The sequence below is a fragment of the Pristiophorus japonicus genome, unplaced genomic scaffold (assembly GCF_044704955.1).
Source record: "Pristiophorus japonicus isolate sPriJap1 unplaced genomic scaffold, sPriJap1.hap1 HAP1_SCAFFOLD_489, whole genome shotgun sequence".
Classification (NCBI taxonomy): Eukaryota; Metazoa; Chordata; class Chondrichthyes; family Pristiophoridae; genus Pristiophorus; species Pristiophorus japonicus.
The window spans coordinates 309,170-336,593 of record NW_027254394.1 but is presented as its reverse complement, the minus strand read 5'-3'; the positions used below and the strand labels follow the sequence as shown (position 1 = coordinate 336,593).

Below are 27,424 nucleotides of genomic sequence, written 5' to 3'. Positions count from 1 at the left end.
TTTCCTGTGTCACACTTTGGCTGTCACACCTTCTCATATGCAAAGTTCTCCCAGCCGATAGGATTAAATTTCATATTCATCAACCACCAACAGATCACAACTGCACAGGTGGAGAACGTGAGAATCAGCAAGTAACAAGCAGGAATGAAAAACACCAAAACACGAAGCTCCAAAAACTACAAATTAAGATGTGCAGTCAGCAGTAGCTATGATAGGCCCAGGCAAACCAATTCACATCTGGTTTCTTCATCTAACATCAACACATACGTTAAAATATACATTGAATCAAATACGTAAGATTTTCAACTTGCGTAAAACTGCTGTTGTGAGCTGACACCCAGTGTAGAATCCGCCCAATCCTCATTGCACAAGACAAGGTTCTTTTTAAAAATTAGCCAATCTCCTGTGACGTTGTACATTGTAACCGTAATGTCTTTGTGTTGTTCTTCTTGACTTGTCTGCAGACTTTGACATGATTTACCAATCCATCCTCCTCCAAACCCTCTCCACCGTTGACCAGCTGGGTGAGACTGCACTCACCTGGTTTCAATCTTATCTATCTAACCGTTGCCAGAGAATAGTTTCTCTTCCTACTCCTGCACCGTTAACTCTGGTTCCCCCCCACAAGGATCTATCCTTGGCCCCCTCCTATTTATCATCTACATTGGCAACATCATTCAAAAATACAGCGCCAGTTTCCACACATACACTGACGTCTCCCAGCTTCACCTCACTACCACGTCTCTCCACCCCGTCACGGTCTCTAAATTGTCAGACTGCCTATCCAACATATCGTACTGGATGAGCAGAAATGTTCTCCAATGAAATATTGGGACAACCAAAGCCATTGTTTTCAGTCCCCGTCACCAACTCCGTTCCCCAGCCACTTACTCCATCCCTGTCCTGTCTGAGGCTGAACCAAGCTGTTCACAACCTTGGTGCCATATTTGACCCGGAAATCAGCTTCCAAACATTTATCTGCAGCTTAACTAAGACCACCTAGTTCCAACTCTGTAACATCGATCGTCTCCGACCTGCCTCAGCTCATCCGCTGCTGAAACCCTCATCCATGTCTTTTTACCTTTATTCTTGAATATTCAAACATTCTATCCTACACAAACTTGAGGTCATCCAAAACTCGGCAGCCCATGTCCTAACTTGCACCAAGTCCCACTCACCCATCACCCCTGAGCTCACTGACCTACATTGGCTCCCAGTTAAGCAACGCCTCAATTTGAAAATTCTCATCCTTGTTTTCAAATCCCTCCACGGCCTCGCCCCTCCCTTTCTCTGTAATCTCCTCCAGCCCCACAACCCCTCGAGATGTCTGCGCTCCTCTAATTCTGCCCTCCTGAGCATCCCGGATTATAATCGCTCCACCATTGGTGGCCGTGCCTTCTGTTGCCTGGCCCCAAGCTCTGGAACTCCCTGCCTAAACCTCTCCGCCTCTCTACCTCGTTCCTCCTTCAAGATGCTCCTTAACAACAACAACTTGTATTTATATAGTGCCTTTAATGTAAAATGTCCCAAGGCGCTCCACAAGCTCGGTCAAAGAGGTAGGTTTTATGGAGAGTCTTAAAGGTGTAAAGAGTAGAGAGGTCCCCCGCAACTTTCCTTATATCTCGGTTCTTTTCTGCTGTTGTCTTTTTTTTGTCTGAACTTATTTTTTGTGCACATCAGCTCCCTGCAGAATCTATTCCCTCCTTCACCCTGTCTTGCACTCTTGCTCCTGTTCTGCCCCTCCTGAAAACATTGCAATCTGATGTTTATGTTGCACTCCTGCACAATTCCCAGCCAGGTTTGTCAGTGCTGTTAAATCCGTGCCACCATTGTTTCTCATTCCCTCAGTAAGCCCCACACTCCCAGCATTGACAGACTTTATCTTTTGGCCGTATTTAAAGCTGCTCCTTGCCCTTGTTTATCTGTCCAAGCTCACACTTCCTTTCAGGATTGTTGCTGCACACAACTCATTGATTTGATTTCCCGCTTCTATTCCTTCTCATGCTGTGATTGACCACAAATGGTTTGTTTGTATATTTGGGTCATCCGGTTCAAACTTCCCGCGCGCCCAACCGTCCCCGCCCCGCGCGGGGGCCCCGCCCACCGGCCCCACCCCGCCCCGCCCCGCGCGGCGCTGGGGACCAATCAGAATGGCGAGTGGATGAGGCGGGAACAGCGGAGCGGCGCCGCGGTTGGAGGCGATGGCGGCCGGTGAGCGGAGGCTGAGCCCGGGCCCGGGCGGGCGGGGAGAGGCTGGGGGCCGGGGGGCAGAGGCTGAGGGCCTGCAGTGTCATGGTTCATTGCCATTGGCCGCAGTTACTGCCCTGACTGGGGAGTGTTGGAGGGAGTTTATCCCCGCCCCGCTCACTGCCTCCTCCAGCCCACTGCCGCCACACACTCACCCCCCCCCGCACCACCTCGGCCCCTGGAGCCCACTCCCCCCTAACCCCATCCATCCATCCCCCGCCCGGGTCCGCCCCCCGCTCACTGCAGGCCGGCCCCGGCCCCGGCCCCCAGCCTCTCCCCGCCCGCCCCCCGCTCACTGCAGGCCCTTCCCGGCCCTCAGCCTCTCCCCACCCGCCCCCCGCTCACTACAGGCCCTTCCCGGCCCTCAGCCTCTCCCCGCCCGCCCCCCCGCTCACTGCAGGCCGGCCCCGGCCCCGGCCCTCAGCCTCTCCCCGCCCGCCCCCCCGCTCACTGCAGGCCGGCCCCGGCCCCGGCCCTCAGCCTCTCCCCGCCCGCCCCCCGCTCACTGCAGGCCGGCCCCGGCCCTCAGCCTCTCCCCGCCCGCCCCCCCCGCTCACTGCAGGCCGGCCCCGGCCCTCAGCCTCTCCCCGCCCGCCCCCCAGCTCACTGCAGGCCGGCCCCGGCCCTCAGCCTCTCCCCACCCGCCCCCCAGCTCACTGCAGGCCGGCCCCGGCCCTCAGCCTCTCCCCGCCCGCCCCCCAGCTCACTGCAGGCCGGCCCCGGCCCTCAGCCTCTCCCCGCCCGCCCCCCAGCTCACTGCAGGCCGGCCCCGGCCCCCAGCCTCTCCCCACCCGCCCCCCAGCTCACTGCAGGCCGGCCCCGGCCCTCAGCCTCTCCCCACCCGCCTCCGGCACGAGACCTGGGTGTCATGGTGCATCAGTCATTGAAAGTTGGCATGCAGGTACAGCAGGCGGTGAAGAAGGCAAATGGTATGTTGGCCTTCATATCTAGGGGATTTGAGTATAGGGGCAGTTGTACAGGGCCTTGGTGAGGCCTCACCTGGAATATTGTGTTCAGTTTTGATCTTGTAATCTGAAGAAGGGACGTTCTTGCTATTGAGGGTGTCATGTATGTAACCAGAATGTAACACCACTGTATTACTGGATACACTCAACCTAGATGCACACCTTGACCACAAGGGGTGAACTAGTGGGAGACACTCCTTACCTGAACACACAGGTATAAAGAGGGAGGTCCCACGCAGGGTCAGCGTCTTTGGAGTCCTGTGAATAAAGAGTTACGGTCAGAGTGACCTTGTCCCCAGAATGTGCCTCGTGTGGTTTCATGCTGTAGAGTAAGGACTTTACAGACGGAGTGCAGCGAAGGTTCACCAGACTGATTCCTGGGATGGCAGGACTGACATCTGAGGAGAGACTGGATCGACTGGGCCTCTATTCACTGGAGTTTAGAAGGATGAGAGGGGATTTCATAGAAACATAAGATTCTGACAGAACAGGTTAGATGCGGCAAGAATGTTCCCGATGTTGGGGAAGTCCAGAACCAGGGGACACAGTCTTAGGATAAGGGGTAGACCATTTAGGACTAAGATGAGGAGAAACTTCTTCACTCAGAGTTGTTAACCTGTGGAATTCTCTACCGCAGAGAGTTGTTGATGCCAGTTCGTTGGATATATTCAAGAGGAATTTAGATGTGGCCCTTATGGCTAAAGGGATCAAGGGGTATGGAGAGAAAGCAGGAAAGGGGTACTGAGGGAATGATCAACTATGATGCAGGCTCGAAGGGCCGAATGGCCTACTCCTGCACCTATTTTCTTTGTTTCTATGGGACAACTCCCTCTTCCCTCCTGCAGCACACAGGCTCTCAGTCCTGGCTGAGAACGTGGGGCCAATCCTTTCAACCCAGCTCCCAATATGATCGCTTGTATTGGAGCTGTGACAACAATGTGGGGAAGTGAAGTGACATTGAGCCACCTGTGGACCATGGACGGTAACAGGAGACAGTGTGTGAATGAACAGGAATTGGCCGTCGGAATTTCCCCTTTTTCCCGCCCGTGGGAGCCCCGGGGGTTGCTAACTGAGCGTGAAATACTTTTTGGCCGGGGGTGGGGGGCGCACTGGGCGATATCGGCTCCCAGGAAATTGCCCGGAGTTTGTGGCGGCGCTATCATGGCACGCTGCCCCCGCGGCTAGTGGCTCGGGCCGCTGAGCAACCAGCGATGACGTATGGAAGTCCTTCTGGAAGGGCACAGGGCGTTGGTGAAGCCACACCTGGAGTACTGCGTACAGTTTTGGTCTCCGTATTTAAGGATTGGAGGCTGTTCAGAGAAGGTGCACCAGATTGATTCCCGAGATGAAGGGGTTATCTTGTGTAGTAAGGTTGAGCAGTTTGGGCCTGGACTCTTTGGAGTTTAGAAGAATTAAAGGTAATCTTATTGAAACGTATAAGATTCTGAGGGGGCTCGACAGGGTCGATGCAGAGAGGATGTTTCTCCGTATCGGGGAATCTAGAAATGGTGTTTTCCTCTTTCTGGGTGTCGCAGCTTTTAATTTCCTTTGTGGTGATACGCTGTATGATTTCCTCCAAATAATCAGCTAATTTAGGGCGATAAACAGAGTAAATTGAGTTCTCGGGCGACTGCCTCAAGTCTACTGCAACAAAAGTGCCCCTGAATTATATTCCCAAAAAAGCACCAGACTCCTTTGAAGTCTGTCAGGAGCCCACCTGTCTAATGGGAATGGCTGCTCCCCCGATCCATTTTCCCAAACCTCTGCCCCAAGTACGTCTCACCACTATAAGTGACCGTACAGGAGGTAAGAAGGTATTCCTGAGGCGGATAGAGCATTGACAAGGCCATGTAATGTACAGCTGTTGAGAGTTGCCATTATTTTGCTTGCCTATTGGTGTCTTTGAATCAGGGAAGTACTAATCAGGACTTTTGCCATTAGTGGCTGCTTTCAAATGGAAAAACGGCACGTGCACGGAAATTTGAATGGGCCGCACAGCCATTTCAAGGTGTCGCTCACCCAAAATAAATGAGCAGGAATAATGATGGTGGGAATTTTATTCTTATGCTAGTGAGGAGTTATCGAAAAGAAGCCAGATTGAAGGTGCTCAGTCAGTGTGATTCTTCCCTACATGCTGATAACCGGTCTGCAGTCTGAGAGGCCTAGAAATTCAGGCGTACCCGTTTTGGGGCGCGTGGTGGGTGCAGGGTTCGATACTGGGTCTCGGGGTGATGGGAGTGGAGGTGTTCATGGGGGGAGGTGGGGAGCAGGAGCAGTGATGATCAGGGTGGGGGTGATGGTGATAACAGGGTTGGGGAGGTACACCTGGTGATCGTGGAGGGGGTGATGGTGGTTATCACAGGAGAGGTGGAGCGGTGATGATCGGGTGGTTGGAGCAAGATGGGCGGTGATCAAGGGAGGTCTGGAGAGCAAGTGGCGGTGATCACAGAGGCGGCTTGCCGGGGGGGAGAGCGGCTTACTGCGGCTCGTGTATCTGTTAATGTGGCACCAGGAGAAGGATTCCTGCTCCTTTCCCAGTTCCACGTTCAGGTAAGTAGAAACATAAAAATTTACAGCACAGAACGAGGCCATTTTGGCCCATCGCGTCCGCGCCGGCCGACAGAGAGCCGCACGGCCCATGGTCAGCAGCCCTAAAGGTTACATATAAACTTGTGAACAATGACAAAGGCAAAGAGCAACCAGTCCGCCTCACTACCCTTATACTGAAACATTCCACACTCCAACCCAACCGGAGCCATGTGATCTCCTGGGAGAGGCAAATACCAGATTTAAAAACCCAGGCCAATTTAGGGAGAAAAAAATCTGGGAAAATTCCTCTCCGACCCATCCAGGCGATCGAAACTAGTCCAGGAGATCACCCTGGCCGTATTCGATTCCCTGCAGTACTGACCATTATATCTGCTCCGTCCAACAAAAGGTCATCCAGTCTGTGGTGACCGAGGAGCAGACCAAGTGATAGACAAGATCGACACTCGGGTAGAGACGTCAGACTTCGGTAGGTGGTTCACAACGGTCTTTATTCGCAGGCCTGGAGAGAACCTTCCAAGATTGCTCTTGGATCCGACTCCGCCGGGGAATCATCTGCTACAGTCTTTTATACTTTATTCTCACAAGCTTATCGTACAGGCAAAGTCTGCAGCTCAGCATTCTTCGAACTAAATCATTGTGTGTCTGCATTCTTAGAAAATTACATTTCACCATATCTTGTACAGATAGCTACAACATCTTGTTGTACAATTCCCAAGGCCTCAATCTGGTGTTAACGTGACTGGGTTTTGTTACAAGCCAGTCGTCTTAATACTTTATGGTCAATTTGTTACCGTGCTTTTACCTTGGGGCTTTCTACCAGTATACTTCAGTCTAATCCCAATTACCAGCTCGAGGTCCGTAACCCTGCAGGTTACTGCACTTTAAGTGCCCATCCAACCATCTCTTAAAAGTGGTGAGGGTTTCTGCATCCACCACCCTTCCAGGCAGCGAGTTACTGATCCTCTCAACCCTCTGCGTAAAAAAGCCCCCCTCAAATCCCCTCTAAACCTTCCACCATCCACCTTAAACCTATGCCCCCTCGTAATAGACCCCTCCACCAATGGAAATCGGCCCTTACTATCCACTATGTCCAGGCCCCTCAATATTTTGTACCCCTCGATGATGTTTCCTCTCAACCTCCTTTGTTCCAATGAGACCAAACCCAGTCTATGCAATCTGTCCTCATAACTAAGATTCTCCATTCCAGGCAGCATCCTAGTAAATCTCCTCTGCACCCTCTCTAGTACAATCACGTTCTTCCTATAATACGGTGACCAGAACTGCGCACACTACTCCAGCTGTGGCCTAACCAAAGTATTATACAATTTAAGCATAACCTCGCTGCTCTTATATTCTATGCCTCGGGCAATAAAGGCAAGCATTCTGTATGTCTTCTTAACCACCTTATCCACCTGGCCTGCTACTTTCAGGGATTTGTGGACAAACACTCCAAGGTCCCTTTGTTCATCCACACTATTAAGTGACCTACCACTTAATGTGTATACCCTTTGCTTATTAGCCCTCCCAAAGTGCATCACCTCACACTTCTCTGAATTGAATTCCATTTGCCACTGCTCTGCCTACCTGACCCGTAGATTGATATCCTCCTGCAGCCCATGACTTTCCTCTTCATTATCAACCACACAGCCAATATTCGTGTCGTCTGCAAACTTCTTAATCATACTCACTATATTCAAATCTAAATCATTGATATATACCACAAAAAGCAACGGTCCCACTACTGAGCCCTGCGGAACCCCACTGGAAACAACCTTCCACTCACAAAAGCATCCATCAACCATTACCCTTTGCTTCCTACCTCCAAGCCAATTTTGGATCCAACTTGCCACTGTATCCCATGGGCTTTAACCTTCATGACTAGTCTACCATGTGGGACCTTATCAAAAGCTTTGCTAAAGTCCATATATACTACATCGTACGCACTACCCTCATCGACCCTCTTGGTTACCTCCTCAAAAAATTCAATTGGGTTAGTAATACACGATCTTCCCTTAACAAATCCGTGCTAACTGTCCCTAATTAATTCTTGCCTTTCCAAATACAGATTTATCCTGTCTTTCAGGATCTTCTCCCAATAATTTTCCCTCCACTGAGGTTAGGCCGACAGGCCTGTAATTACTCGGCCTATCCCTTTTTCCCTTAAACAAGGGTACTACATTACCAGTCCTCCAATCCTCCGCCACCATGCCCAGATCCAAAGACGACTGGAAAATGATGGTCAAGGCCCCTGCTATTTCCTCCTTTACTTCGCTCAACAGCCTGGGATGCATTTCATCCGGGCCTGGGGACTTATCTACTTTCAAAGCTGCTAAATCCTTTAATACTTCCCCTCTCACTCCATTTATTTCATCCAGAATATCACACTCCTCCTCGATAGCAGTATCTGCATTACCCCTTTCCTTTGTGAAAACAGATGCAAAGTATTCGTTAAGAACCTTATCAACATCTTCCGCCTCCACACAAAGATCACCCTCATGGTCTCTAATAGACCCTACTCTTTCTTTAGTTACCCTCTTACTCTTAATATATTTATAGAAGATCTTGGGGTTTTCCTTAATTTTACCAGCCAAGAATTTCTCATGCTCTCTCTTAGCATTCCTAATATCCTTTTTAATTTTGCCTCTTTCTATATTCCTCTAAAGATTCTAAAGTATTTAGCCGTTGGTATATGACATAAGCATCACTTTTTTTCTTAATCCTCCCCTGTAAGTCCCTAGACATTCAGGGGGTTCGAGAATTATTTTTCCCAGCCTTTTTCTTTAAGGGCACATATTTGGCCTGAGCCATCCAGATCTCCTCCTTAAATGACTCCCACTGTTCCGATACTGATTTACCCACAAGTAGCTGTTTCCAGTCCACTTTGGCCAAATCACTCCTTAACTTAACAAAATTAGCTTTTCCCCAATTTGGAACTTTTATTCCAGGCCTATCCTTGTCCTTATCCGTAACCAACTTGAATCTGACTGAATTATGGTCACTGGCACTGGTGCTCTCCCCCCTTCAACCTGCCCAGCTTCATTCCCCAAAACTAAATCCAAGTCAGCCCCCTCTCGTGTTGGGCTTGCTACAGACTGACTAAAAAAAGTTCTCTTGAATGCATTTCAAGAATTCCGCACCCTCTATAGCCTTCACACTAAATTTGTCCCAATCAATATTTGGATAGTTAAAATCCCCGACTATTACTACCCTTTGGTTTTTGGACTTCACAGTAATTTGCCTACATATTTGCTCCTCTATCTCCCTCCCACTGTTTGGGGGTCGATAATACACTCCCAGCCGTATGATCGTCCCTTTTTAACTTTTCAGTTCGACCCATATGGCCTCATTTGATGATCCCTCTAACATATATGTCCATTGTGCCCCTTAGTGGTCCACACTTCAGCCAGCAACACTTCCATAGTTGAGAATCTGGGAGGCCATCCAGCTGCTGACCCCTCCCCTCACCTCATTCGACTTAATGAAGGGAAGGTGGGAGCTGTACCGGAGAATCACCAGGGAGGGAGAGAGTAGCGGTTTTGCTGGGAACACGAGCATCAAATTTTGTTTTCTCCAAAGTCCTTTTAGTAACATTCACGTAACTTCATAACTACGGGAAACAGCAGTTTTAACAATAAAAAAGTACAAGTAGTAAACCGATCAACTCACTTAAAATACTTTTACAATTGAAAACGTAACTGGCATAAAAATTTTAAATATTTCAAACTCCCAATAAAAAAGCCCTGCTGTTGATTAAAATGCTTTGTGACGTTTTGCCTTCAGGCCTGCCTCTAACCCACTGTTCCAGTCCCCAACCCCTCTCTGCTATTTGCTCACAAACCGGGCCCCTGTCTCGACCTGCCCTCGACCTGTTGAGCACTGATTATATCTTGTGGTTCCTCATCTGTTCTGATCATCAGTTATTTACTATTCACGGGTCTAAAGGCAAGTCCGGTTCTTATCCAGTCCCCAGAAGTTGTGACGATGCTCGAAGATGGGATGGTGTAGTTTCGCTGTGCCCTGGAGAGCAGCAATGTGAATGACCGTGTGGATAAATATACTGTACACTGGTACCACCCATCAATTGGGAAAAGCAAACCTTTATTGACTCTTTCTGTAGCTGGCGAGGTTTAACAAAACAATGGCTTCTTTAAACAGTTTGAGCTTTCCAGAGATGTTTCCATTAACAGCTACATTCTGACCATCAGAGGCGTGCAGCACAGAGACAGCACTGTCTATATTTGTGGTATTTGGGGAACAATCTATGGAAATGGAACCCGGCTGAATGTAACCGGTAAGTACCTTTTACATTATATTGCTTTTATTCCCAACTATGTTACCATACAAGCATCTTATTTATGTTACACAAACTGTTTCTTTTCCAGTAACAATACGGAGTTATGCGTACAGAATAGAGGGTGAAATCTGAGCCAGACTTTGATATTTTTGCCTTCCACGTTGAGCAGGAGAGGTGTGTTCAAGAGTTAAATACTGGAAACACGTCCCCAACATACCACGCAAGAAGGGGAGGGTTATTGTGGTCTCCAAGCATCCTGCCCTGGAGCGGCAGGACACTTTATTAAGGTATTTAAATCAGGCTCCCACAGTGCAATTGGGAGCCTGATTTAAAATGTACTGTTGCTGCACGGGTTGCCTGTGGCCTCTCTCAGCCCCTCCAGATCACAACCTGTCCATCTCTCTCCCTCCGGGTTGCCGTGGACCGACCAAGTGTTGCCGCTGCTGTTCCCTCCCTACCGCTGACCAGGCTGTCCATGTGTCCAGCTGCCGGGCAGGACATGGAATTACATTGGGCCAGAAATTGCGGGTGGAGGCGTCCGACCTGAAAAATTTCTACGAATGTACCTGGTGGTCCCGGAGGAGCATGGGATTGTGGGATTGCGTTAGGGAAGCCTTCTCATCCCGTGCTGCAAAAGGTGCTCCCGTCCTCCAGGTTCCCTCACAGAAGGTGCAGTCACATGTGACTGCTCACCCAATCAGGTACAATATTCCACAACTTGCTCATTAATAGCAATGAGAACTCCGTATCTACCAGTTCTCATTGCTATTAATGAGAAAAAACAAACACAATAAACACCATAATAAAAAATTTAAAAACACACCTCACATAATTAAAATTAATTGAAATTAAACTTAAAAATGCATTAGAAAAAAAAGATTTTTCCGATTTTTTTAAAAAAGTTTTGTAATTAGGGTTAAAAATAAACTTACCTTGGTGGGCAGGGTTTTTAACAATAAAATGTGTTTTTAAAATGTTATTATATTTTTGTGCTTTAAAACTCTTATGCCTGTAACAGTAGGCTATGCACCTGCTTTTATCAGGTGCAAGAGTTTTGAGGACATTTGCTGGGCAAGATATGGGTAAATCCCACAGTCTTGCCCAAGCAAATGTCCTCGCTCCCGAGATGCGGATGATCTGTCAAGCCTTGACAGATCGGAAAACCCGTTTTTCAGCGCATGCGCATTGTGCGCTGAAAACCGACGTTTGCGATGCATTCCCGGGTCCGTACACACTCCGTACGGACCTGGGGAGGCCGGGATTTCCAGGCCAATGTAATGGGGTCTCGCCGTTAAGTTCAGCTGGACCCAAGTGTCCTGCTCTTACCGCGTTTTCTGTCCATGTTCAGCCTCCGTGTAGATATCAGGGCCTCTATATCGGTTCGTGAGGAGTAAGCTGGTAGTTCAATACAGTACCGAGTGAGTGTGGTATCAGGTGTGATGCCTGTTGATTGAGACATTAAATTGAGGCTTTGTCTGTTCATGGGATATAAAAGGTGCTGTGACACGATTTGGACCTCCCGCTGTCCCACCGCGATTTGGACCTCCCGCTGTCCCGGACAATATTTGTCACTCAGCCAACATTACTAAAACAAATTATCTGAACGTTTATCTCATTGCTGTTTGTGGGAGCTTGCTGTGCACAAATTGGCTGCTGTGTTTTCATAAATAAGTGGCTATAAGTCAAAATGATTTCATTGGCTGTGAAGTGCTTTTCTGGAAACTGCTATATAACTGGTTTATCTATTTGTTCTGGGGTATGTGTGGTACTGATGAGGAATATTCAATGCCCAGCCTTAGTTGCCGGTTGCATTGAGTCAGCAATGTCGTGTGGGACTGGAGTCACGTGTAGGTCAGAACAGTTAGAGGTAGCACGTCCATCCCTGAAGGACATTATTGTATCAGTTGGCTTTTTAATGACAATCCAGCAGCTTTCATGGTCCTTTGTCTGGTGCCAGCCCATAAATTACCCAGATTTAAAACATTTTATTTCACAATTTCCCATGCTGAGATTTGGGCTCTGATTTGGTAGTACCACAACTATTGGACCACAATAATCTCTGCAAGTTAATCTATTAAAATGCATAAAGTTTACAAAATGTACAGGAATAATAAAGCAGCTGGCAAAGTGGCAATAACAAAATCAATAAAACAACTTGTATTTGTACAGAGCACCTGGAGATTTTTCTTTGCCATGGAATAAGCAGGAAAGGGATATGATTAATATTAAGTCTGGGGGGAGGGGATGAAATGGAGCAGTGCGGTGTCACAGGTGCTTGGAGTCCACGGAAGGAACCTGACCCGTTCTAATGTATATCCTGTGTTGTTACAGCATTCATTAACTTCCTTCCTTTAATCTCTCTCTCTCCCCGACCCAACGAGCCACAGGGTCAGCCGAGTAAAGAAAGAACTTATGTTAATATAGCGCCTTTCATGACCTTTAGTCCCAAAGCCCTTTACAGCCAGGGAAGTACTTTTGAGGTGTCGTCACTGTTGTAATGTAGAAAACACGGCTGACAATTTGGGCACAGATAGGTAGTTGTCACAGAGGTGATTTCATCCAGTTGTTCAAACTACAAACATCACATCAAGAGATTGATCATCGGGTTCATAGGTGGGTTTTCATACTAAAATCAGGAACCCAAAATATTCAACTAACAGTTTTTCTTCTTCACCAACATTTCTGCAACAGGACTTACTGACATTAAAGAGCTTGTGATATTTGTCCTGCCTGATCATTTTACTGATGCAGTTGTGCATGCAGCACCACTCGTACTATTCATTGGCTGCTCGTCCTGTAGTGCGGTGGTGGGGTGGGGGGGCAACTAATGGACAGGAGGAACGAGATCCACCTCTGGGCAGGTACCCCTCCAGATCCACCTCTGGCCAGGAGCCCCTCCAGGTCCACCTCTGGCCATGAGCCCCTCCAGATCCACCTCTGGCCATGAGCCCCTCCAGATCCACCTCTGGCCATGAGCCCCTCCAGACCCACCTCTGGGCAGGTACCCCTCCAGATCCACCTCTGGCCATGAGCCCCTCCAGATCCACCTCTGGGCAGGTACCCCTCCAGATCCACCTCTGGCCATGAGCCCCTCCAGATCCACCTCTGGGCAGGTACCCCTCCAGATCCACCTCTGGGCAGGTACCCCTCCAGACCCACCTCTGGGCAGGTACCCCTCCAGATCCACCTCTGGCCAGGAGCCCCTCCAGGTCCACCTCTGGCCAGGAGCCCCTCCAGGTCCACCTCTGGCCAGGAGCCCCTCCAGGTCCACCTCTGGCCAGGAGCCCCTCCAGGTCCACCTCTGGCCAGGAGCCCCTCCAGGTCCACCTCTGGCCAGGAGCCCCTCCAGGTCCACCTCTGGCCAGGAGCCCCTCCAGGTCCACCTCTGGCCAGGAGCCCCTCCAGGTCCACCTCTGGCCAGGAGCCCCTCCAGGTCCACCTCTGGCCAGGAGCCCCTCCAGGTCCACCTCTGGCCAGGAGCCCCTCCAGGTCCACCTCTGGCCAGGAGCCCCTCCAGGTCCACCTCTGGCCAGGAGCCCCTCCAGACCCACCTCTGGCCAGGAGCCCCTCCAGACCCACCTCTGGCCAGGAGCCCCTCCAGACCCACCTCTGGCCAGGAGCCCCTCCAGACCCACCTCTGGGCAGGTGCCCCTCCAGACCCACCTCTGGGCAGGAGCCCCTCCAGACCCACCTCTGGGCAGGAGCCCCTCCAGACCCACCTCTGGCCAGGAGCCCCTCCAGACCCACCTCTGGCCAGGAGCCCCTCCAGACCCACCTCTGGCCAGGAGCCCCTCCAGACCCACCTCTGGCCAGGAGCCCCTCCAGACCCACCTCTGGCCAGGAGCCCCTCCAGACCCACCTCTGGCCAGGAGCCCCTCCAGACCCACCTCTGGCCAGGAGCCCCTCCAGACCCACCTCTGGCCAGGAGCCCCTCCAGACCCACCTCTGGCCAGGAGCCCCTCCAGACCCACCTCTGGCCAGGAGCCCCTCCAGACCCACCTCTGGCCAGGAGCCCCTCCAGACCCACCTCTGGCCAGGAGCCCCTCCAGACCCACCTCTGGCCCAGTTGGTGAGAGGCAGGAGCGGCCTATAAAAGGCCCAGCGGGAGATCGAGAGCCAGCGGCAGTTGGTGAGAGGGGAGCGGCCTATAAAAGGCCCAGCGGGAGATCGAGAGCCAGCGGCAGTTGGTGAGAGGCGGGAGCGGCCTATAAAAGGCCCAGCGGGAGATCGAGAGCCAACGGCAGTTGCTGAGAGGGGAGCGGCCTATAAAAGGCCCAGCGGGAGATCGAGAGCCAGCGGCAGTTGGTGAGAGGTGGGAGCAGTGTTGGAGCGGCCTATAAAGGCGTACTTGTGCAGCTACTGCGGGAGAGAAAGCAAAATAGAAGTAGAAAGGGATCAAAAGGTGACGTCACAGCCAATGGGGTAAGTGATTTGCTAGTGATTGGTGAGTAGCTTTTCTTTTTATTTTTATATCAGTAAGTGAACTGTAACATTGTTATTACCAATTTAAGGGTATCTAAGGGTTAAGGCATGGCAGGAGAGCTCGATCACGTGATATGCTCCTCCTGTACCATGTGGGAACTCAGGGACACTTCCGGTGTCCCTGACGACTACGTGTGTGAGAAGTGTATCCGCCTCGAGCTCCTGACGGTCCGCGTTGCGGAATTGGAGCTGAGGGTGGATTCACTCTGGACCATCCACGATTCTGAGAATGACGTGAGTATCACGTGTAGTGAGTTGGTCTTACCGCAGGAGAAGGGTCCACAGCCAGATAGGGAATGGAAGACCAGCAGGAAGAGCAGTGCAAGGAAGGTAGTGCAGGGGTCCCCTGTGGTCATCCCCCTGCAAAACAGATACACCGCTTTGAGTACTGTTGGGGGGGATGACTCATCAGGGGAGGGCAGCAGCAGCCAAATTCATGGCACCGTGGCTGGCTCTGCTGCACAGGTGGGCAGGAAAAAGCGTGGGAGCGCGATAGTGATAGGGGATTCAATGGTGAGGGGAATAGATAGGCGTTTCTGCGGCCGCAACCGAGACTTCAGGATGGTATGTTGCCTCCCTGGTGCAAGGGTCAAGGATGTCTCGGAGCGGGTGCAGGACATTCTGAAATGGGAGGGAGAACAGCCAGTTGTCGTGGTGCACATTGGTAAAAAAAGGGATGAGGTCCTACGAAATGAATTTAAGGAGCTAGGAGCTAAATTAAAAAGTAGGACCTCAAAAGTAGTAATCTCGGGATTGCTACCAGTGCCACGTGCTAGTCAGAGTAGGAATCGCAGGATAGCGCAGATGAATACGTGGCTTGAGCAGTGGTGCAGCAGAGGAGGACAAAGGGTTTGATTAGGGCAGGGAAAATGGAGTGCGAGAAGAAGCTTGCAGGGAATATTAAGACGGATTGCAAAAGTTTCTATAGGTATGTAAAGAGAAAAAGGTTAGTAAAGACAAACGTAGGTCCCCTGCAGTCAGAATCAGGGGAAGTCATAACGGGGAACAAAGAAATGGCAGACCAATTGAACAAGTACTTTGGTTCAGTATTCACTAAGGAGGACACAAACAACCTTCCGGATATAAAAGGGGTCAGAGGGTCTAGTAAGGAGGAGGAACTGAGGGAAATCTTGGCCCTCCAGGTCCACCCCTGGCCAGGAGCCCCTCCAGGTCCACCCCTGGCCAGGAGCCCCTCCAGGTCCACCCCTGGCCAGGTGCCCCTCCAGGTCCACCCCTGGCCAGGTGCCCCTCCAGGTCCACCCCTGGCCAGGTGCCCCTCCAGGTCCACCCCTGGCCAGGTGCCCCTCCAGGTCCACCTCCGGCCAGGAGCCTCTCCGGGCATCTACTGTGGAGGCAGCGCGAAGGAATTGCAGAGCATGTCAATGGCAGGAATATTGCACCCAGATCGTGGCTACAATGCCGGAAGACATTTAATGATCTACCTGGAGTTGTTAAGATACGAACACTGATCTCATCCCTGCTCACAGCTGCACCACCTCACAGCACCCAAGTCCCTTCCATAAGTTCCCTTCATTCTCCTACACTCACTAAACCATACTTCACTGCTTCTCCTTCTCATACTCAGACACTCATCACGGGTACAACCCTGACTTGCCCACAACTCACATCTCACACACTCATTATCAGCTATTCCACCATGACCACCACATGTTCCTCAAGTCTCTCACTAACATGACACTGTTTTCTTGCAGAAGGTGGTCACACACAACTCAAGACAGCAACTGTCACCGGAGGAGGCACAGTCCACCTGCACACTCTCCTTCCCCGCCCTTGAAGAAAACGTGCTTGCCATCAGGGGCGGGAGAGAGTTGATGTCGAGGCAACTGGCAGAGGTTGGGGCAACTGGAGGTGACGTTGCACAGGGTGTCTTCACACCTCATTCTCTCTGTCCCTTCTGACCTCTCTCACCACTCTCACTGCAAGCTTCAGATACTTTCAGCACTTCTCTCTCTCGGCACTCCATTCTCACCACAGGCTAACCCTTGTTTCTCTCTCTCCATTTTAGGTCATGATAATGGAGAAGAGGAGTATAGGCAGAGGAGGCCAGCCTTCCGGAAGATGCAGTCACAGGCACCAACTCAGATACTGGTATCATGCGGATCTTATAGGCTTGATTAGAGTAGATGTCTACACGCGGTGACACACAGGGCACAAATGCTCAGCGTCTAGAAACATAGAAAATAGGTGCAGGAGGAGGCCATTTGGCCCTTTGAACCTGCACCACCATTCAATAAGATCATGGCTGATCATTCACCTCAGTACCCCTTTCCTGCTTTCTCTCCATACCCCTTGATCCCTTTAGCCATAAGGGCCATATCTAACTCCCTCTTGAATATATCCAATGAACTGGCATCAACAAATCTCTGCAGTAGGCATTTCCACAGGTTAACAACTCTCTGAGTGAAGAAGTTTCTCCTCATCTCAGTCCAAAATGACTTGCCCCTTATCCTGAGACTATGTCCCCTGGTTCTGGACTTCCCCAACATTGGGAATATGCTTCCTGCATCTAACCTGTCCCGCCCCCTCAGAATGTTATATGTTTCTATGAGATTCCCTCTCATCCTTCTAAAATCCAGTGAATACAGGCCCAGTCGATCCAATCTCTCCTCATATGTCAGTCCTGCCATCCCGGGAATCAGTCTGGTGAACCTTCGCTGCACTCCCTCAATAGCAAGAATGTCCTTCCTCAAGTTAGGAGACCAAAACTGAACACAATATTCCAGGTGTGGCCTCACCAAGGCCCTGTAGAACTGTAGCAACACCTCCCTGCCCCTGTACTCAAATCCCCTCGCTATGAAGGCCAACATGCCATTTGCTTTCTTAACTGCCTGCTGTACCTGCATGCCAACCTTCAATGACTGATGTACCATGACACCCAGGTCTCGTTGTACCTCCCCTTTTCCTAATCTGTCATCATTCAGATAATAGTCTGTCTCTCTGTTTTTACCACCAAAGTGGATAACCTCACATTTATCCACATTATACTTGACCTGCCATGCATTTGCCCACTCACCTAACCTATCCAAGCCTCATAGCATCCTCCTCGCAGCTCACACTGCCACCCAACTTAGTGTCATCCGCAAATTTGGAGATACTACATTTAATCCCCTCTTCCAAATCATTAATGTACAATGTAAACAGCTGGGGCCCCAGCACAGAACCTTGCGGTACCCCACGAGTCACTGCCTGCCATTCTGAAAAGTACCCATTTACTCCTACTCTTTGCTTCCTGTCTGCCAAACAATTCTCAATCCACACTACCCCCAGTCCCATGTGCTTTAACTTTGCACATTAATCTCTTGTGTGGGACCTTGTCGAAAGCCTTCTGAAAGTCCAAATACACCACATCAACTGGTTCTCCCTTGTCCACTCTACTGGAAACATCATCAAAAAAATTCCAGAAGATTTGTCAAGCATGATTTCCCTTTCACAAATCCATGCTGACTTGGACCTATCTTGTCACCTTTTTCCAAATGCGCTGCTATGACATCCTTAATAATTGATTCCATCATTTTACCCACTACCGATGTCAGGCTAACTGGTCTATAATTCCGTTTTCTCTCCCTCCTTTTTTAAAAAGTGGGGTTACATTTGCTACCCTCCACTCCATAGGAACTGATCCAGAGTGTATGGAATGTTGGAAAATGACTCTCAATGCAGCCGCTATTTCCAAGGCCACCTCCTTATGTACTCTGGGATGCAGACCATCAGGCCCTGGGGATTTATCGGCCTTCAATCCCATCAATTTCCCCAGCACAATTTCCCAACTAATAAGGATTCCCCTCAGTTCCTCCTTCTTACTAGACCCTCTGACCCCTTTTATATCCGGAAAGTTGTTTGTGTCCTCCTTAGTGAATACCAAACCAAAGTACTTGTTCAATTGATCTGCCATTTCTTTGTTCCCCGTTATGACTTCCCCTGATTCTGACTGCAGGGGACCTACGTTTGTCTTTACTAACCTTTTTCTCTTTACATATCTGTCGAAGCTTTTGCAATCCGTCTTAATGTTCCCTGCAAGCTTCCTCTCATACTCTATATTCCCTGCCCTAATCAAACCCTTTGTCCTCCTCTGCTGAGTTCTAAATTTCTCCCAGTCCCCGGGTTCGCTGCTATTTCTGGCCAATTTGTATGCCACTTCCTTGGCTTTAATACTATCCCTGATTTCCCTTGATAGCCACGGTTGAGCCACCTTCCCTTTTTTATTTTTACACCAGACAGGGATGTACAATTGTTGTAGTTCATCCACGTGGTCTCTAAATGTTTGCCATTGCCCATCCACAGTCAACCCCTTAAGTATAATTCGCCAATCTATCCTAGCCAATTCACGCCTCATACCTTCAACGCTACCCTTCTTTAAGTTCTGGACCATGGTCTCTGAATTAACTCTTTCATTCTTCATCCTAATGTAGAATTCCACCATATTATGGTCACTCTTCCCCAAGGGGCCTCGCACAACGAGATTGCTAATTAATCCTCTCTCATTACACAACACCCAGTCTAAGATGGCCTCCCCCCTGGTTGGTTACTCGACATATTGGTCTAGAAAACCATCCCTTATGCACTCCAGGAAATCCTCTTGCACCGTATTGCTTCCAGTTTGGTTAGCTCAATCTATATGCATATTAAAGTCACCCATGATAACTGCTGCACCTTTATTGCATGCACGCCTAATTTCCTGTTTGATGCCCTCCCCAACATTACTACTGTTTGGAGGTCTGTACACAACTCCCACTAACTTGTTTTGCCCTTTGGTGTTCTGCAGCTCTACCCATACAGATTCCACATCATCCAAGCTAATGTCCTTCCTAACTATTGTATTAATCTCCTCTTTAACCAGCAATGCTACCCCACCTCCTTTTCCTTTTATTCTATCCTTCGTGAATGTTGAATACCCTTGGATGTTGAGTTCCCAGCCCTGATCATCCTGGAGCCACGTCTCCGTAATCCCAATCACATCATATCTGTTAACATCTATTTGCACAGTTAATTCATCCACCTTATTACAGATACTCCTTGCATTAAAACACAAAGCCTTCAGGCTTGTTTTTTTAACACCCTTTGTCCTTTTAGAATTATGATGTAGTGTGGCCCTTTTTGTCTCTTGCCTTTGTTTACTCGGCGTTCCACTATTGCTTGTTACCTTTCTACCATCTGTTTCTGATACCATATTACTTCGCCCTGTCTTGCTGCATAGGTTCCCATCCCCGTGCCATATTAGTTTAAACACTCCCGAACTGCATTAGCAAATGTTACCCCCAGGACATCAGTTCCAGTCTTGCCCAAGTGCAGACCGTCCCTTTTGTACAGGTCCCACTTCCCCCAGAACTGTTCCAATATCCCAGGAATTTGAATCCCTTCCTCTTGCACCACTGCTCAAGCCATGTATTCTAACTATCCTGCTTCCTCTACTCTGATTAGCACGCGGCACTGGTAGCAATCCAGAGATTACTACCTTTGAGGTCCTACTTTTTAATTTAACTCCTAGCTCCCTAAATTCAGCTTGTAGGCCCTCTTCCCGCTTCTTACCTATATCGTTGGTACCGATATGTACCACGACAACTGGCTGTTCACCCTCCCTCTCTAGAATGCTCTGCAGCCACTCCGAGACATTCTTGACCCTTGCACCAGGGAGGCAACATACCATCTTGGAGTCTCGGTTGCGGCCGCAGAAACTCCCATCTATTCCCTTTACAATAGAGTTCCCTATCACTATAGCTCTCCCACTCTTTTTCCAACCCTTCTGTGCAGCAGAGCCACCCATGGTGCCATGAACCTGGCTGCTGGTGCCTTCCCCTGGTAAGTCATCTCCCCCAACAGTATCCAAAACGGTATATCTGTTTTGGAGGGAGATGACCGCAGGGGACTCCTGCACTACCTTCCTGCTCTTGCCTTGTCTCTTGGTCACCCATTCACTATCAGTCCTAACTCTTACCTGCGGTGTGACCAACTCACTAAATGTGCTATCCATAACATTCTCAGCATCGCGTATGCTCCAGAGTGAGTCCATCCGCAGCTCCAATGCCATCATGTGGTCTGTCAGGAGCTGCAGCTGGACACTTTTCGCACACATACAGTAGTCAGGGACACTTCCCACATAGCACAGGATGAGCATGACACGGGTCTGAGCTCTCCTGCCATGACTTAACCCTTAAATTATTCACTTACTAAAATTTACTTAAACACCAAACAGCTACTTAGTAGTTCGCTGCCAATTAAACCGATCTAAAAGTCACTGCCTGCTGTACCTGCATGCCAACTTTCAATGACTGATGTACCATGACACCCAGGTCTCATTGCACCTCTCCTTTTCCTAATCTGCCGCCATTCAGATAATATTCTGCCTTCGTGTTTTTGCCACCAAAGTAGATAACCTCACATTTATCCACATTAGACTGCATCTGCCATGCATTTGCCCACTCACCTAACCTGTCCAAATCATCCTGCAGCCTCTTGGCGTCCTCCTCACAGCTCACACCCAGCTTAGTGTCATCTGCAAACTTGGAGATATTACACTCAATTCCTTCATCTAAATCATTAATGTATATTGTAAATAGCTGGGGTCCCAGCACTGAACCCTGCGGCACCCCACTCGTCACTGCCTGCCATTCTGAAAAGGACCCGTTTATCCCAACTCTCTGCTTCCTGTCTGCCAACCAGTTCTCTATCCACGTCAATACATTACCCCCAATACAATGTACTTTAATTTTGCACACCAATCTCTTGTGTGGGACCTTGTCAAGAGCCTTATGAAAGTCCAAATACACCACATCCACTGGTTCTCCCTTGTCTACTGTACCAGTTACATCCTCAAAAAATTCCAGAAGATTTGTCAAGCATGATTTCCCTTTCATAAATCCATGCTGACTTGGACCGATCCCGTCACTGCTTTCCAAATGCGCTGTTATTTCATCTTTAATAATTGATTCCAACATTTTCCCCCCTACTGATGTCAGGCTAACTGGTCTATAATTATCTGTTTTCTCTTTCCCTCCTTTAAGTGGTGTTACATTAGCAACCCTCCAGTCCATAGGAACTGATCCAGAGTCGATAGACTGTTGGAAAATGATCATGAATGCATCCACTATTTCTAGGGCTACTTCCTTAAGTACTCTGAGATGCAGACTATCAGGCCCCGGGGATTTATCGGCCTTTAATCCCATCAATTTCCCGAACACAATTTCCCGCCTAATAAGGATATCCTTCAGTTCCTCTTTCTCACTAGGTCCTCGGTCCCCCAGTATTTCCGGAAGGTTATTTGTGTCTTCCTTCGTGAAGACAGAACCAAAGTATTTGTTCAACTGGTCTGCCATTATTTGTTCCCTGTTATAAATTCACCTGAATCTGACTGCAAGGGACCTACGTTTGTTTTCATAATCTTTTATCTTCACATAAATAAAGAAGCTTTTGCAGTCAGTGTTTATGTTCCCAGCAAACTTCCTCTCATACTCTATTTTCCCCCTCGTAATTAAACCCTTTGTCCTCCTCTGCTGTATTATAAAATTCTCCCAGTCCTCAGGTTTGCTGCTTTTTCTGGCCAATTTATATGCCTCTTCCTTGGATTTAACACTATCCTTAATTTCCCTTGTTAGCCACGGTTGAGCCACCTTCCCCGTTTTATTTTTACTCCAGATGTACAATTGTTGAAGTTCATCCATGTGATCTTTGAATGTTTGCCATTGCCTATCCACTGTCAACCCTTTAAGTATCACTCGCCAGTCTATTCTAGTCAATAGGGCTGGGGGTAGGACGTCACAGCTGTCAGCTCGCCAGGGGCGTGGTCGCATTTAGTTCTGCTACAAAGGACTCAGATGCAGACCTCGAGGGCCCAGACTAGCAAAGAAGGCTCATGGGCATCTCGGCTAGTGTCACTGGGCAGCCTGCCAGAGAGCATGTGCACAATGTCACGGATCATGGAGCAGTCCAGCTCCAACTTGTCTCAAAGCTTTGTGCAGAGTGTGGAGACTATTCTGTCCAACATGGTCAGCTCTGCCATGATAGTGCCTCTGCTGACAGTTTGGATAGCAGTACAAGCTTGGATGGCTGCCATCTTGGCTTTGGGGCTCACTGTTGACGGGAACTCACAGAGCATCACGTCACATCTGTACTGCGTTCTCGAGCAGAGCAGAGCTGAGGCTCCAGCCCAAGAGCATGGCCATGGCTCCATGGGAGAGGCACCGGCTGTCCTCTCTCAGGATGGCAGCCTGTCTGACAAAGCAGCTGGCAGGGGAAACAATGACCTTGTTGGTGTCACACAGCCAGTCGGCTCAAACTGCTCTAGCCCACGCTGTAATTCTGCGGGCTTCAGCCAGGCTCTCTCAACACAGCTGGTTGAAGTCACCCACCACAGCCATCTGAAGTGTCCTCAATGGAAGCTCAGTAACCTCACACCTCCCAAGCTGCAGCCACTGGGGAAACATCTCACTCTGTCCATCGGAAAGGAAATGCAGTTAATTTTGGCAGATAGAGCTGAAGTGACCTCACTGATACATCTGTTGACTGCACTCTGAGATGTTTCTAGTGTCACCTGTTGCAGACTGAAAGGAGCCCATAGCATAGAAATTGAGGGCGATGGTGAGCGTGGCAGTCACAGGCAGTGCTGTCCATGCCCTGGTGTGTGGCTCGAGCTGGTGACAGAGCTTAGCCACAGCCTCCTTAGTACAGCAAAGGCACCTCATACATTGCTCCTGCGTGTAGTTAAGGTCGGGGAAGTGCTCCCTGAATACTCTGAGGATATGGCCTCTTACACAGTCCCCCGCTCTTCCTCCTCCTCCTCCCTCTTCTGGCTGCTGCTCCTGCTCTGGGATGCCTGTCCTGCTGCTCCCACTCAACTTCCAACCCCAAAGGCAGCCCTATGAGCCTAACCCGTGGGTACAGGCAAGCTATCTGCCTCACAAATACCAGCAATCTGACAACAGCTAAATCTGCGCCGAAGCCGATAAAGTCTAATTTGCAGAGTGCTAAAACGCAACAAACAATCCTGGGGAGTTGAACCATCAGCCTAAAAAGACAAACTCGCCTGTGAGTTCAGCATGGTCCCTTTAAATCCCCCCTGGCAGGGGCGTTTCCTGCCGGTTAGCACCACGATTTTCTGAGTGAGACCAGCACATGGTGGGGCACTTGCTGGGATAGCTGAAAATTTAAAGTCCATCACAGGGAACACCACGGGTAAAGATTTGCGTGCACCTGACATTCATTTTAAATTTGCCAGTGGCGCAGCTCCTGACTCCTTTCCCAATATGGCGGGTGGCAAAATTCCAGTCGGAAATGTGTCTGCGCTTCCTGCCCCCGTATTGGGGCCTTCAGTGTTCACGCAGCACCTGACAATAAAATATTGAGGCCATTGAATGTTCTAGAGTGGTAAAACTCACAAAAATGTCCAGAAGTTCCAACCTGTAATGAGAAACCAGCAACTGACCTGTAAGTTCTGCATGAACATAAGAATTCGGAGCAGGAGTAGGCATTCGGCCCCTTGAGCCTACTCCGCCATTCATTGAGATCTTGGCTGATCTTCTACCACAACTCCACTTTCCTGCATATCCCTTGATTCCCGCAATATTCACAAATCTATCGATCTCTGTCTTGAACATACTCAAAGACTGAGCCTCCACAGCCCTCTGGGGTAGAGAATTCCAAATATTCCCCAACCTCTGAGTGAAGAACTTTCTCCTCATCTCAGTCCTAAATGGCCGACCCCCTCTTCTGAGACTGTGAGCACAGAGGAAACATTCTCCTTGCATCTACCCTGTCAAGCCCTGTAAGAATTTCAATGAGACCACCTCTTATTCTTCTACACTCTAGAGAATATAGGGCTAGTCTACTCAATCTCTCCCCATAGGACAATCACCCCATCCCAGGAATCAGTCTGGTAACCTTCGTTGCACTCCCTCAAGTATATCGTTAGGTAAGGAGACCAAGCAGTACACAATACTCCAGGTGCGGTCTCACTAGGGCCCTATATAATTGCAGTAAGACCGCTTTACTCTTATATTCAAATCCTCATGCAATAAAGGCCAACATATCATTTGCTTTCTTAATTGCTTGCTGTACCTGCATGTTAACTTTGTGATTCATGTACAAGGACACCCAGGTCCCTTTGAAAACCAACATTTCCTAATCTCTCACTATTTAAAAAAAAATACTCTGCTTTTCCATTGTTCCTACCAAAGTGGATAACTTCACATTTCTCCATATTATATTCCATTTGCCATGTTCTTGCCCACCCACTTAGCCTGTCTATATTCACTTAAAGTCTCGTTGCATCCTCATCACAACTTACATTCCCACCTAGCTTTGTATCATCAGGAAATTTGGATATATTACATTTGGTTGCCTCATCCAAATCATTGATATTGATATAGATTGTGAATAGCTGAGGAGCAAGCACCAATCCTTGCGGCACCCCACTAGTGACAATCTACCAACCCGAAAATAGAAACATAGAAAATAGGTGCAGGAGTAGACCATTCGGCCCTTCTAGCCTGAACCGCCATTCAATGAGTTCATGGCTGAACATGCAACTTCAGTACGCCATTCCTGCTTTCTCACCATACTCCTTGATCCCCCGAGTAGTAAGGACTTCATCTAACTCCTTTTTGAATATATTTAGTGAATTGGCCTCAACAACTTTCTGTGGTAGAGAATTCCACAGGTTCACCACTCTCTGGGTGAAGAAATTCCTCCTCATCTCGGTCCTAAATGGCTTACCCCTTATCCTTAGACTGTGTGCCCTGGTTCTGGACTTCCCCAACATTGGGAACATTCTTCCTGCATCTAACCTGTCTAACCCCGTCAGAATTGTAAACATTTCTATGAGGTCCCCTCTCATTCTTCTGAACTCCAGTGAATACAAGCCCAGTTGATCCAGTCTTTCTTGATAGGTCAGTCCCGCCATCCCGGGAATCAGTCTGGTGAACCTTCGCTGCACTCCCTCAATAGCAAGAATGTCCTTCCTCAAGTTAGGAGACCAAAACTGTACACAATAATCCAGGTGTGGCCTCACCAAGGCCCTGTACAACTGTAGCAACACCTCCCTGCCCCTGTACTCAAATCCCCTCGCTATGAAGGCCAACATGCTATTTGCTTTCTTAACCGCCTGCTGTACCTGCATGCCAACCTTCAATGACTGATGTACTATGACACCCAGGTCTCTTTGCACCTCCCTTTTTCCTAATCTGACACCATTCAGATAATAGTCTGTCTCTCTGTTTTTACCACCAAAGTGGATAACCTCACATTTATCCACATTATACTTCATCTGCCATGCATTTGCCCACTCACCTAACCTATCCAAGTCGCTCTGCAGCCTCATAGCATCCCCCTCGCAGCTCACACTGCCACCCAACTTAGTGTCATCCGCAAATTTGGAGATACTACATTTAATCCCCTCGTCTAAATCATTAATGTACAGTGTAAACAGCTGGGGCCCCAGTAGTCACTGCCTGCCATTCTGAAAAGTCCCCATTTACTCCTACTCTTTGCTTCTTGTCTGACAACCAGTTCTCAATCCATGTCAGCACACTACCCCCAATCCCATGTTCTTTAACGTTGCACATTAATCTCTTGTGTGGGACCTTGTCGAAAGCCTTCTGAAAGTCCAAATATACCACATCAACTGGTTCTCCCTTGTCCACTCTACTGGAAACATTCTCAAAAAATTCCAGAAGATTTGTCAAGCATGATTTCCCTTTCACAAATCCATGCTGACTTGGACCTATCATATCACCTCTTTCCAAATGCACTGCTATGACATCCTTAATAATTGATTCCATCATTTTACCCACTACCGATGTCAGGCTGACCGGTCTATAATTCCCTGTTATCTCCCTCCTTTTTTAAAAAGTGGGGTGACATTGGCTACCCTCCACTCCATAGGAACTGATCCAGAGTCAATGGAATGTTGGAAAATGACTTTCAATGCATCCACTATTTCCAACGCCACCTCCTTAAGTACTCTGGGATGCAGTCCATCAGGCCCTGGGGATTTATCGGCCTTCAATCCCATCAATTTCCACAACACAATTTCCTGACTAATAAGGATTTCCCTCAGTTCCTCCTCCTTACTAGACCATCCGACCCCTTCTATATCCAGAAGGTTTTTTGTGTCCTCCTCAGTGAATACCGAACCAAAGTACTTGTTCAATTGGTCCGCCATTTCTTTGTTCCCCGTTATGACTTCCCCTGATTCTGACTGCAGGGGACCTACATTTGTCTTTACTAACCTTTTTCTCTTTACATATCTATAGAAACTTTTGCAATCCGTCTTAATGTTCCCTGCAAGCTTCTTCTCGCACTCCATTTTCCCTACCCTAATCAAACCCTTTGTCCTCCTCTGCTGAGTTCTAAATTTCTCCCAGTCCCCGGGTTCGCTGCTATTTCTGGCCAATTTGTATGCCACTTCCTTGGCTTTAATACTATCCCTGATTTCCCTTGATAGCCATGGTTGAGCCACCTTCCCTTTTTTATTTTTACGCCAGACAGGAATGTACAATTGTTGTAGTTCGTCCATGCGGTCTCTAAATGTCTGCCATTGCCCATCCACAGTCAACCCCTTCAGTATCATTCGCCAATCTATCCTAGCCAATTCACGTCTCATACCTTCAAAGTTACCCTTCTTTAAGTTCTGGACCATGGTCTCTGAATTAACTGTTTCATTCTCCATCCTAATGCAGAATTCCACCATATTATGGTCACTCTTCCCCAAGGGGCCTCGCACAACGAGATTGCTAATTAATCCTCTCTCATTACACAACACCCAGTCTAAGATGGCCTCCCCCCTAGTTGGTTCCTCGACATATTGGTCTAAAAAACCATCCCTTATGCACTCCAGGAAATCCTCCTCCACCATATTGCTTCCAGTTTGGTTAGC

The 27,424-nt window shown here is 48.9% G+C and overlaps 2 protein-coding genes across 5 annotated transcripts in view; one reads left to right on the top strand and one right to left on the bottom strand.

Annotated features, from left to right (window-relative positions):
• The window catches only part of LOC139253273 (endogenous retrovirus group PABLB member 1 Env polyprotein-like), a 50,565-nt gene extending 44,363 nt beyond the window's left edge, over positions 1–6,202 (bottom strand). The window contains exon 1 of the mRNA XM_070873486.1: positions 6,124–6,202. The gene's annotated coding sequence lies outside the window, so the exon portion shown is untranslated. The remainder of the gene's footprint in view (positions 1–6,123) is intronic.
• LOC139253271 (uncharacterized) overlaps positions 2,144–27,424 on the top strand; it is a 135,371-nt gene continuing 110,090 nt past the window's right edge. For 3 of the 4 annotated variants that reach the window (XM_070873485.1, XM_070873484.1, XM_070873480.1), the window contains exon 1: positions 3,098–3,176. In XM_070873485.1, the coding sequence (XP_070729586.1) occupies positions 3,116–3,176 (61 nt within the window). In that variant the 5' untranslated portion in view covers positions 3,098–3,115. Of the gene's footprint in view, positions 2,212–3,097; positions 3,177–27,424 lie in introns of those variants that run through there. The other variant, XM_070873482.1, reaches the window with a different exon arrangement.